The following is a 13,627-nucleotide window of genomic DNA, read 5'->3' on the forward strand; positions in this document are numbered from 1 at the left end:
GTCTCTCGGTGAGTAGCGTCCATCACACCCCCTCTTGCAGTTATAAATAGCCTACGTGACTATAAAATTTGTTTGGGTGAAAATCAACAAATAATCATGAGAATAATGGCGATCAAAATTTTGATCAAAATAATCGTGATTATCATTTTGGCCATAATCGTGCAGCCCTAATAGTTAGTGATGCGTTTTCTATCACCCAGCAGTGGTTGGTCCGGCAGAGAGGGTAAACGGAGCTAACGCAATAGCCACACTGGCTAGATTTTGCTAACCGTTTCCCAGTTGGTGACGCGTTGTTGACAACTGACGTACAGAAACACGACAGATAATAGTTCCAATGGGTTTAATGGTTACTAACTTTTCCTAAACACAGAAAATTTACGCATGCATGTAATATATGTTGCCAACGTCCATAATGTGCTATCGATTTAGGTTGTAGTCTATTGGTTTCAACAGAGTAAGTTAAATGAGTTATAAAAGTTGGGTGCTATTGCCAGTACCAAGTAAACCAATTCAAATCAAGTAGGCCTATGTTTTTAGCTCTTGTACAGCTGTAGTGAGGAAAGTCATGTGTAATTGAAGAGCTTTGGGGTGTCCTTTGCTACTGTGGCAGCCATGTTTTCACACACCTGATGCTCTAGGCTACGCCCAATAGTTGGTGGCAGTAATGCAACAAGTTGTTATGCCAAACGCCAATATAACAGAAGAAGAAGAACAGGCATCCCGACCATGTGAACACTGGCAGTCGGAAAAACAACGGAATCACAGGGGCGGTCCCTGATATTCACATAACTGTCCATTTGCATCTCTGGGAAATTAGATCCAAAAACACATCTGCAATTACCGGTTGTTGTAAAAAAAAAAAAAACGTTTTGACATAACCATATTTTATTATACAAAAATGCTGTAGTAGTTACTTTTCCTTAATCTTTGAATATGGAACACCAGGAACACAATATGCATTCAGTCAAAGAAGTTGGCGTCACCGCTGTTAGCTCCAAACAGTTGTTTTTTAAGACTGCCCTGACCAAGTCAAGCAACAGCACCAACACAAGTTAAAGACTAAACAATAAAAAATACTTAGAATAAATTACAATTCTTGCAAAGAGAGCAGCGTACATCTTCGTCTGTGCGTACGCCATGTTTTTAAATGAGGCCCCAGGAGAAGAGTAGCCATTTTATTATCTCCGCCAAGGAGGCTCGGTTTTTCTTTTTGTCTGCCTGTCAGCAGAATTACAGAAAAACTTCTGTCCCGATTTTCACAAAACTTGGTGGAAGGCTTTAGCATCCCATTTAGGGAGCAGATCTGAGACGTGAGGTGGATACACAAATATCTTTTACACTTTTACACTAAGAGTGTGAGACAGGACTTTTTGCTGCATGTGGTGTCGTGAAAAATGACTTTTTTCCCAAATGGAAAAAAATGAACATTGTCAGATAGGGCATGCCTTGGAAGAGATCTGTGTCAGAGGGCTGCAACGCAAATCTTGCAGGAGCAGGCGGGACAAAAATAAGAGAAGTTTAAAAAAAATATGGTGATTACAAAACAAAGGCAGCAAGGCAAGTCGGACATTTGGAACACGTTCTCAGTTGTGACTGACGAAAATGGAAAAGATCGGGACTTTGTTAGTTTTGAAAAATGTGCAAAAGTATAAGTTTACTACGGGCATATATCTGGCACATCTGGGTTGAGGCGACATACCTGCTATGAATGTGTGTGAATGGTTCCTGTACTATGTAAAAGCGCTTTGAGTGGTTAAGACTAGAAAAGCGCTATATAAGTACATTCCAGTTACAGTCCATGTATGCCAGCATATCTAAATTAACACACACAGTAAAGTGTTTTCCCTGAGGGACTAAATAAGACACAACTCAGTGTTCAAAATTCTATATAATAATGTGTGCAGACGGGACCCAGAATACACACTGTAGTACCGGGCGGGGCGGAACACACGCGCTGCGGGAGCGGGCGGTGATGGTCAGTGCCCCCTTCTAGTTTTGGGCATGTCATTTTGTCTTGTTTTTCTTGTTTTTTTTAAAGAAGTTTAAGTAATTTGATTCAATTCACTTAAATTCAAATAACTTTATTTGTCCCAGATGGGCAATTAAGAGGCATGAAGAGCAGCACACAAAGGACAGTTCACAGACGAGATACAAATGCGAACAGATAAGATAGGAGTGAATAAATTATGCTTTTAATGTGACAATGAACATTATTCTTTTTAAGGTTTTTAGAAATTTTGCTCTCCAATGCCATCCTCACATTGTACCTCATTTGGTTATTTAAATATTGTCCTACAGTGTTGGTAAATCAGCCAAGCTAAGTTGTGTGCAACTTTATTGATTGTAGGTGAGTTAAATATCAGTATTTGACATTACATGTAAGGTTAATAAACCTCTGAAATCAATATTTATAACAATTGATGATGCCTTCTCTATTATTTCTCTTCCTGTGCAAACATTTCCATTGATTGAATTTGCCCCACCCCCCCCCCTCCGACCTAAGTGTCTTGCTGCTGGAGTGCATGCTGTTGCCCCTGGCGGCTTCCTGTCCATTCCAATGACGCCTGCCTGTGTTTCTTTGTGTCCCCGTAGGAAACACGTTGTGTAAGTCAGGAAGCATTGCTGTCTTCGGGAACGTGGTATACAGCGGACTGCTGAACGATCACCTCTGGCATTTGGGAGTGCCCCTCTTTACAAGACTGGTAAGAGCAGCAGCCCCCTGTGTGCACACTTACCTCTGTTTTTTCACGAGAGTTTCATGCGCTTAAACCCAAACAGGCTTCAGGTGCAGAATTCCCCAACGTCTCTAATGGGCTGCTTTTTATGCCCGCTCTGTTGACATGTGTTAGTTGAAGTTATATTCAACATACAGGATGTGACAGTGCTCTGCTGGGCATGTGAGGCTAGGGAACCACATCTTAGCATTTTATTTCATATCAGACCTTTTCTGGCTGAGGTTGAGCTTCAGGAAGGAAAGTCCCAGATGAGGGAAAACAGAGATGTGTCTTCTCTGGCCCCACAAACAAAGGTGAAGCCATGTATGGATCCATTTCTTCCCACTTGAAGCTGGCCCGGTGTCTAGTTTGTACTGACAACTGAATAATTCATGACATTTAGCTTCGTGGCAACGACTTTAAAAGATGATAAGGTTGTAATTAAGAGCTGGAGCAGTTAAAGCTTGTGTAAAGGATTAATGATGAATGTCTATCCCTAATTGTCAAAGGGGAACTTGAATGTTTGTTTTACTGGGGCTGGAATGTGAGCTTGCAACACAGAAGAGCTTCTCGTGAACAGCATAAACCCTGAGGATCACAGAGCAATTTTCCCAAAGAAAAAAAAAAAAAATGAATTCAGCACAGCACTTTTTATTTTTTTCTTCTTCTTGTTAATTACCCCCTTTCTAAGCGGGTTGCAAGTTTTCATCAATGTTTATTATTGATTAAATCTGTCGTTGTAGCTGTCATCGGTGAGTCGGGAATTACTGTTGATTGGTGCACAAGGGTTGCATATAATTGGGTTACATTAAATAGATAATTCAGCTGATCTCATAAATGTCTAATGTGAAGGCTTGTTTGATTATCAATTAATGTCAAACGGAGAGGCAAGAGGCTGCTAAGATTCCAGTTGGGTATGCTTGCGCTGCATGTGGCAAAGCTAGGGAATCTTATTCTTTTCTTCACAACTATAAGCCAGTGTGTACAGATATATATATATATATATATATATATATATATATATATACACACACACACACTAATTAATTAAAAGTAAAACTAATGCTAATGCAATGAAGGTAGAGTAACCAAGTCTTTGAAAGATGCAACAAATGATAAAGCACAAGGCACAACAGCTGACGGAGATTTGTTGTTTAATTAAACAAAAAGTGTTGCTTTTTGTGTTGTTGTTGCTATTAGTCATAAATAGTATTTGGGAGGAAAATAGTTAAACAGATATTTTCATAGTTCAAAAGTCTTGTCAAAGCACCCTTCTTAAAGCATAGAATTTAATATAATAGGGTTGCCTTGGGACATCCTACCATATAATAGTTCCTCCAACAAACTCTCCTTAAAGAAGCATCGTGCTGATTTAACGCACCAGTGCTCGGTGGATGAAAAACGTTGTAAATGTGCTATGTGGCATCTGTAAACGCTTTGTCAATTCGTAATGAAGTCATATTGATGTCATCAGGGTTATTGTGGCATGGGATTGCAAACTGAAAGCCTGTGTTAGAAGTGGGAGGTTCTGAGTTGCTGGCGTTGCTGGAGTTTACCACGCAGGAAACACACTTGACCATGCTAGGGACTTTAGGTCCACAAATGGATGCACAGAAATTAATATAAGGAGAAAATAATACAAAAAAGATCATCACCAAGGTGATTGTCTTTAATTCCATGGTTAGATTGCAACAAGGACAATTTGATGGAATGATGGAATCAAACAAAAAAAAATATATAAAAAAGTTCAATGAAACAAACAATAATTACCATGTAACACACATAAAGTGTTATGCATAAAATGTAAGCAGGATTAAAACACGGAAAGCTAAAGATGCCCTGCTACACGTATTCCAATACTTTGTGGTAATGTCATGTTCTACAATGGACTCTTGGCTACCTTGTTTCAAGCCATTCTAGTGTGGTCTAGAAGGCCTGTAAGAAGACTCAGCTCGATTTGAGCCATTTCTCATTAATATTCAATGAGCTAAGCTGGTTGACTCTGATTGGCTAGCAGCTAGCCAATGAGAGCCTGGCTATCAGCATCCTTTACCCAGCACAACTGGGCGAGCTCATGAATAGTAATAAGCTCAGGCAACATGATGTCAGACTGACCAGTCTTGTAATTGGCCTGATTTCTCCTCTTATTTCTTTCCAGTGGCTAGAGCTGACAGAGGAGGTAGCGGCTCATTTTGAAATTCACCACATAACACAAACACATATGGGTGAATATTTCAAAAGATTTAAGTAGAAACGTGTTTTTTTGTGTGGCAGGGCGCCTTTTAATATACCCTAACTTCTTTTCAAGCTAGACCTAATGTTCCCGTTGATGCCAACATGTAAACAAATGTAAGGGGTTAATATGAATGTGTGCATGAACACGGCGACCACACTCGTGGCTCATGTTGTGAAGAGCCCCAACGACCACTGTCACCACATTAACATCCTCTGTGTTCCTTCTTGGACCGCTGAGTAACACAGGCTGCAGGAGCGCTTGTTGAAGGGAAAAGGTGCGACTTCCTGCTGGGACAGAAAGGTGTGGTCTCATGTAGCACTCGGTGTGCCTGCTGCTGACACACCAAGTCCGCCCGGCGGTGGTATCAGCATGACACGCAGCAAGCCTTCACATCCCCAACACACAGCCCCTAATTACTGCACAGCCCTGCCAGTTTGCAGCCCTGGGCCAGTTCTGCCTACTCAGTGCCGAGGTGTAAACACTGCATTATTAACACTACATACAGTCTGTGCACACAACTATGTTTAATATACTCAACGTATGTCTACACGGAGGCGTTACTTTAGCGGGATTCTTTACGTGGAGACATACTTTAGATTTATTGTTTCCTAGACAGTGAGCTCCAGAATCACCAGATGGGCAATTTGCTGCGTGTAGGGTAATGTATGCTTACAAATGATGTTTAATGATGTCTTCCAGGGCTGAATATGCAGGCTCAATGTTGAGATGTTGGGGTTATAGAAATACCTCAAACCATGTAGTCTTCTTTTTTATATTATTCATGATTTATCGGCTGTCAGCATGTCTTGATGACATAAGGCAATTTCTCCTTTGTCATTGTAGCCCACACATGAGTAAATTAATAAATTCTCATTTTATTTTACAAAATGAGAAATAAATAAAGTGCAGTTGAGGCTTAAACCCATCCACCTATAATCTCTACCTGCTTACCGGGGGCTAAAGCATATCCCTGCATTGGGTTAGAAGCTGTATACTCCCCAGACAAGTTGCCAATCTGACAAAGGGCCGACAAACTGTGTTTGTTCCCACGGAGCCAGAAGGTTAAAATATTATGTAGCATTTGTAAATATCAGGTTGAGACTTCTTCATATTTTTTTTTTTTTTTTTTTTTTTTTACAATTTGTAGGCAACAGTCGAGCCAGAAGAGTGCATGGACAAAAATTCTTTATGTATTTTACAGCATGAGAGTAGTAGAAAAAAAGAGTTGAAGGATTACAAACAATACACATAACAGTATTAACACTAACACGCAAATGAAGTTTAAAAATCAACCACCCTGCAGCTGTGAGTCTCACAGGAAGCCAAGATCGGTATCCACAGGCTAACAAGCACTGAGTGCACTGCCTGAAACTGGTACATGGACCAGTGTGTACTGGCTTTGATATCACCAGCAGGCGAGTATACAGATTTGCAGTAATCTGAGCAGCAAGCAAATCAGGAGCTTTACAGCTATGGCGAGCCCAAAGGGAAAAAGTGTAAGTCTCCAGCCACACTGCTTAATGTAAGCTCCACTTTGTCACAGTGCTCCAATGGTTCTGTACCACTGTTTAAGGGAGCAATGCTTCCATCTTGATTGCTGGTGACTTATGCTCCTTTTTTTTTTTTTTTCTTCATCAAAATTAGGAAACCCACTAAAAATTGTAGATCCTTTACTCACCCTCTTTTTCTCGGTGCCGACTAATTTGAAACGATGTTGGAGTGGATGGAATTTTTAAAAACCGTAGCATCGCGCCAGAAGAGGGTCGAAAGGTAGGATGTCCACCTGTGTGGCATGAATGCAAATTACAATATTTCCCATTGAAAACAAAGGCCAGATGTTAGTGGGGTGTTAGTGTTTGTTTTCTCCAGTGGGAAAGGGGCTATAAGGGCTGGGCAATATGGAGAAAATTAGATATTGCGATATTCTTGTCCTAATACCTCGATGACAATATTGTGGCGATAATATAGGTTTGACAATGGGTGCTTTAACAAAATATCTTTACAATGATATTTAAGATGAAAAATCTCCAGGAATGCAGAAATGACTATGTGTGTAAAGGCGAAAAATAATGGAAGAGCTAGAACAGTAAAATAAAATGACATCACTTAATGTAATGCAGCATTTAAAACCATGAAAATACAACACTTAAGCCATTTATGATATTACGATTTTCCAAAATCTAAGACGATATGTAGTCTCATATCACAATATCAAAATAATATTGATATATTGACCAGCCACAGGGGCTATATACTGCAAAAGCGGAGTAGGTAGGAGAAGGTGAGAGATTTAGCTTTGTGATAGCCTCTTTGTTACCCTGTAGCCATAAACCGTTCATAAAAAACAATAGTGCTGTGCCAAAATCTTTCTACACTTTCTATTTTTGAAATATTAGAATTTTGACACACACCCATTTAGCCTGGACTCTATGTGAGACTATTTCACGCTGGTTGTTAAAGTGTAGGTCAGTCAAACCGAGAAACATTTTTAAATGTGAAAAACATTTGTGTGCAATCCAGAATCCAGCGTGAGCAAAAGTGCAAGTATTTAGAAGCTGCAAATAGTATCACTTCCTGTCACTACAAATAGATATGAGAAATGTAAAACTTCATCACCACAAAAACTTACTGACAAAGCTTACAGAGCCTTTAAATCCTACTGTTGTTTGAGCGCAGTACTACATAACAGTTTGACTGTGCACAGCCCTACTTGTACGCATAGAAATGTCAATACCCACCTGTGGAGCTGATGAAGGCAGATAAAGCAAGCATAGCTGAGGATCCTTCTCCGGGAGTAGTAAAACGGGTCACTCCATAAAGTGAAGTGTGTGATTAGAGAAAAGTTACCTGCAAGACTCAGGATGGCGTGCCATCTTTTCCTGTTTGCAGCCAACCAACCGGGCCTCACACCAGCTGAGACCAGACAGCGTCGGGCCCAGTATTTGATGAATGAGGACGATAGGTCGAGACAGCCATAACTTTAGCCCACAACTCCGCTGGGATGTTGTGGGGTTGAGAGTGAGAACCTGGCGGAAGTGGGGCTCATTGTCTCCTCAGGAGTCTTCCTAATGACAAGGATCTGTGTGTAGTCTGACAGAAGATGCTCTGTAAGTAGCAGCACACTACAGAAGAGAGGTGAGATCATCATAAAATATTAAGACAGCAGATCTCGAGCCGGTGAGGGTCGGAAACAGACATTTTAGGCACAACGAGCTCCGTGTGAGGCCTTCACTTTCTTCACTCTTTGAAAGCTCTGTCTTTTATAATGGATGGCAGAGTCTCTGGGGAGTGTCTAGACTAGTGGGAAATCTAAATGGTCGGGAAAGCCACTCGCATCCTTGGTAAGCAGCTTGGGGCATGGGAGAAATGCAGCTCGGGAAGCAGGGAGACAGGAAACAGGGAAGACCAGGTCTTAACACAAATTCCATTTTTCATCTGTAATTGAAGGAGATTTCTAGAAAAGAGAAGTGGGGATTAGATGATGCTAAAATGCCCTCAGATTCTTATTTTCTACCTTATTCCCTAATCCCTCCAACCCCAAGTGCCCTTAGCTTCAGACCATGGTTCTTTCTGTCTAGATCCACTCCACCCCTGCCTGTCAGCCCCTTCCCCTCCAGTCTCCCACTCTCTTTCCTTTTTTTTGGCATTGCCTCCACCCTTCTTCTTTTCCTCCCTCTCTCCCCTAAGTTATTTATGAGCAGGACTTGAAATAGACTTCAGTATTTGATAAAAGCGTGATCCTTAATCCGGGTTGCCTGAGAAGTGCATTTCATTTTTATTTCCCATCAGAGATTGATGCAGGAGTAGGGCGGTTACCCACTCTGTGATTGCTAATGTAAATCCATTGGGTTCTAGTGGACATGTATAAAGATATGGAGGACTTGTATGTGCATGGTTATGCCACAAATAAGAGGTGTGTGTCTGCGTGTGCGTGCGTGCGTGCGTGCCTGCAAAGTAATGGAAAGGCTGGATTGTGATGTGACAGAGAGGGAAGGAAAGAAGAATTATGTGAGGCATGTCTTGATTTATCAAAAGCGAAGCTCACTTTTAGAATAAACCATTCTTCTAAAAACATCACAATATTTGCATGCATATGATTCTTTGACTGCCGTTTCATATTTCAGCATCCACTTGTGCTTTCCTGAAGGAGGTGGGAAAAATAAAATGGGTGATAAATTCAAGATGACAGTTACGCCATATGAATGAGGCCCCTTGTGTATCAACTCGCTCAAAGCCAGCTGCAAATTTAACTCAGCCTCCTTATGTGGCAATTACTGATGGGTAACATAACCTGAATATATCTGCTCCGTTCATTACGGCAATGTTCTCTATAGTTGGCAAATGTTCTTTAGGATCCTACAGCAAATTAGCTCATCCCCCAGGACGCCTTTTATTGGATGATCCAGCACTAGAGGATGCCGCAAAACCACTCGAGCTCTCCGCAGCCTGCCCCGGTTGCCACAGGGTTAATATTTAAAAGCGTGCGCTCCCAGTCGTGTATTGATGATATGTTTTGAAAATTGCTGAGGCAGGCTCATTGTTACAGTGCTGTCTAGAAGATAGCCATGCGCCCCCCCCCCCAAAAAAAAAACTCTGCCCCCACCCCCCTCCTCCCCCTCCTGTTTTCTCCTCCCCCTTTACAGCCGCCAGATGGAAAACACAGTAAAGCGTGTAATGTAATAAAGCTTGGCACACAGCGGTGGTTCACACCAACATCATCACACCAACTTCTTCTGGCTTGTGATCTGCCACAAAACCAAACCAAACCATTTCGACAAAACACACTCCTGGTCACCAACCCACAAGTTTGGTTGCTTGCACTGGGAAAAAAAAAATAGGAAGAAAAAAAATGCAACGACACACACACACACATACATACATAAAGACAAGGAAGCTCAGCAGCTGAAATCAGAAAACAAGTGGAAAATAGGCTGTGTCTCCCGATTGCCTGTGGCATACTTTAAGGTTTTCTCTGAGATCCCCCAGTTTTCTTTTTTCAGTGTTGTCTTCTTCTCCTTCTTCTTCTCTTCAATGAACTAAAACTTCAGTGCAACATCTCAGTCACAGACAGTGAAAAGAAGAATTGTCCTCTAGCACCAGCATCATCATCAACACCCCCACCCCTCCCCCTCCTCGCATAGCTCTCCACTATGACTCCCGGCTTCCTGTCTCCCCCCCCCACCCCCACCCGGACGCTGAATTTTACAGTACCGTCTGCATGATCGGTTTGTTCGGCGCACTCCTCTATGCAGAGCAACACGGCTCCGGTGGAGGAACGCTGGAGGCAGCTGTCAAGTGCAGGCTGCTGCTCTAGTTGAGCCTCGGCGCCGTACCGACTGATTTCACATTCACCAATAAGAGACGGCACAGGGGGGAGAGAGAGAGAGAGCGAGCAAGTGAGAGAGAGACAGAGGGAGAGTCTCGAAGTGAGTGGTGTGGAGAGGCAAGTGGAGTGGAAGAGTGTCAAAAGAAAAAAGAGGTTACAACACCTCCCTAGCTCTCTTTCCTTTTCTCCCGTCTGTTTTCCCCCCCTCTTTTTTGTGCTGGAAGGAAGAAGAGAAAGAAGGGGACTTTAAAGAAATAAGTGAAGAATAAGCTGCGTGTAGAGAAAGAAGAAGGGAAGGGAAAAACCCCAAGTCAATCCTTATTGAACAGTTGAGAGGGCTGCCTCAGTGGAACAGGGACCAGAAAGAAAAAAAAAAAAAGCTCTGTCCAAACGCTCGGACTCCTCTTGACTCCCACGCTGGTTGGACTGGTCCCAGTGCTCGGCCCCGCTCTATCCTCCGCCCGCCTGCTCACACCTGTCCCGCTTCTACCATGATGATGTACTTTTGGGTGAGTACCAGACCACAAAGGGAGGATGTTGTGTGCGCTCACAGTGCTCCTGCATTAGAAAAACAGTTGGTGTGTAGAATGTGTGGCTTAAGTGTTTTAACCCCTACAGTATATAGTGTGTGTGTGTGTGTGTGTGTGGTGGGGGGGGGGGGGTTATGCCTCCCACATGCATGAACAGAGCTGATGGTTTTTCACTTCCATGTGTTTTATTGTTGCTGGATGCTGCAGCCAGATGCGATAGAGGCCTGTGTGTATGCGTTGGATTTATTCAGCCTTTAAATGGGAGAGGATGTTGGAGTGTGATTATTACCCGCACTTATACCTTCACAAGTATTGCTATTCAACTCTCGCTGACAGTACAAACTACCCAGCATATAGCATGTCTGCCATTTGAAACTATATCTCGCTCATTTAACACCGGCATCTTAGAGCGAGCTGCCAGGGTCTTCTGGGGACTCATTGGGATTTTGTCGTCTGTGCTGTGTTTTAACCGCGTTTTGTGTTGTCTTCATTGTCAATACATCTAAGTCAGTGTGAATTGCTCCTATTTTTGCTTTTTCATAAATGAAGCCGCATTAAGCTCAGAATGAGGATGATTACAGATAGTTAACCAGAGCTGATGATTAATTCTGTTTGAGATCATGTGTGATTAGTCAGACTGGTTTGTATTCTCATCACAACAATACCCACCCAGTGCTCGCTGCTTCAGCATTCACACTGCACACTACATTTATTTCTCACTAATGCACATCACAGATCATTTTAATCCGCCACTGTTTTGCTAACTTTCATTTTCTACCTTCACAGAAATACAAAGTAAATGGAATTATGTTCCAATGCACCACATCTTTCCAGCTTTGCCACTGTAAACAGTTTTGGGCTGCGTCTTTGCAGACTGTGTGTGTGTAGCTATTGATCATGAGTTCAGATTTCTGGGGGGAGAGAGAGAGCATCTTTTTGTTTTTTGGGGGGTCAGGAAAGTTATTTGACGTGCATGACTTAATTTTGATAAAATACTAGAACCACTTATTTTTATTTATTTTGTTTTTACTTGGAAATGAGAGCAAAACTTGGATAACAAAAGCACGTTCAGCATGCTATGAATGAAGCAGCACTGGATTATTGATTTAGAGCTCAGATTGCCAGAGAGAGAGTGAGAGAGGATGTTTTGGGGCCAAAGTTACTCTAAGTGGATAAACGAGCTCACATTTGAACCATGAGAAAAAGTTTTCTTTTTGTTCCCAAGTGGACATGACAGGAAGGTGAACGATTTCTAAATTATGTTACAACTACAAGAAAATAATACTGTGTGCAGTGTTGTTTTTGAGGGCCTCACTCCAACACAGGCCTCCCTGATAGTCTTGTGATGCCTCCTGGGTATTGATGGTTATTGAGAGAGTCTTCGTGGGCTGTTTGAAGCGGCGCTAAGAGGACGCAGCTCACCCTTTTTCCATCGCCAGTTTCTTTACTGATTCTCCCTGCACTCTGTCGGCAGCGATGACCACACACAGAAAGGCTGAATGGAATGAAGCAGTATCGCTCACTGTTTACAGCCTGGCGGGCTCATCGGTGTCATAGTGGGCCTCACACTCGTGCTGTAGTGGGCTGTATCTCTCATCAGATCAGTGAAGAAGCTAATACATCTACTGTACATTATCTCGTGTGTGTTTGTGAGTGGTTTCCATTTATGTTGGACTAAATACAAGCTAGACATTTGACTACTTTCAGTTTCTATTCACTTGTGAAGTAGCATTATTATTTAGCTTTAAGCATTAGTTCAATGCATAATTGCCTTTTCTTTATCATTTCCATCCATCCATTCCATAAGTCTAAAATCTATAATTATCTCTGTCACTTGCAACAGGATACATTTCTGAATGATCACTGAAGCAAAATGTCAAGTGTTGATGGGAATGTTTTGCTCAAAAAAAAGGTAGTAAATATATTTATATCCAGGTTAGCTACAAATAGGTTGCAAAAAAAAGACAAATGCATGGAAGTTATTGTTATTAGTATTGTTATCCAGTTTTTAATCTCAATCTGAAAAGAACAAATACATAAAGCTGGTTTGATAAGATAATCAATGGAATGTTTACTGTAATTAATTTAGGAAAGGGATTAATGACCTGTCTAAATAATTTATAAAGCACCAGTTCTTAACATTTACCGTCCCCGGCTTCTGAAATGTGAGGAGTTGCTGCTTTTTCCCCCCCTCAGTTTTATATCATTGAACATTTAATGTCTTTGTGTTTTAGACATAACAACCAATTTTAAGATTTTGCCTTGGGCGGGAAATTGTGACGGGCCATTTTGACAATATTCAGACATTCTTGTCTAGTAGTTGCCTAAAAGATTGAAGAAATAATGGGGAAATGAATGGTCACATTAACAGACCATGAAGAAGATTGTAAAATGCTGCCCTAAAATGTGACATCAGACTGGTCGTGTTTGAATTCAGAGGATGGTATTTAGTTTTGGAAAAAGTAATATGAAACAAAATGTATAGGTAAATCCTCATTTATCAAGACAAAATTATAGTATATAGTTATTATAGTTATTTTCAAATTTGAGGCTGAGGTTTGTCTGTTGTATATCACTGTAGATTTAATGTGTTTGGGATCTAGGAAATTGTCCTGGGCCCTTTTCACAATTCTTTGACAAAACAGAGTGTAATGATTAGACTAAAAATGAATCAATTCCATTTTATTTATAGTATCAATTTACAATTATTAAATCAGGACACTTTACAGATAGAGTAGGTCTAGACTACACTATAATTTACAAAGGCCTAACAATTCCAGTAATTCCCCCAAGAGCAAGCATTTAGTGCGACAGTGGCGAG

At 41.4% G+C, this 13,627-nt stretch overlaps 1 protein-coding gene across 10 annotated transcripts in view; it reads left to right on the forward strand.

Annotated features, from left to right (window-relative positions):
- The window catches only part of rbfox3b (RNA binding fox-1 homolog 3b), a 456,818-nt gene that overhangs the window by 277,117 nt on the left and 166,074 nt on the right, over positions 1-13,627 (forward strand). For 9 of the 10 annotated variants that reach the window (XM_032538181.1, XM_032538179.1, XM_032538182.1 and 6 more), the window contains one exon: positions 2,593-2,702. In XM_032538181.1, coding sequence (XP_032394072.1) covers positions 2,593-2,702 — 110 coding nt within the window. Of the gene's footprint in view, positions 1-2,592; positions 2,703-10,213; positions 10,786-13,627 lie in introns of those variants that run through there. The other variant, XM_032538188.1, reaches the window with a different exon arrangement.

This window comes from Etheostoma spectabile, chromosome 15, assembly GCF_008692095.1.
Source record: "Etheostoma spectabile isolate EspeVRDwgs_2016 chromosome 15, UIUC_Espe_1.0, whole genome shotgun sequence".
Taxonomy (NCBI): domain Eukaryota; kingdom Metazoa; phylum Chordata; class Actinopteri; order Perciformes; family Percidae; genus Etheostoma; species Etheostoma spectabile.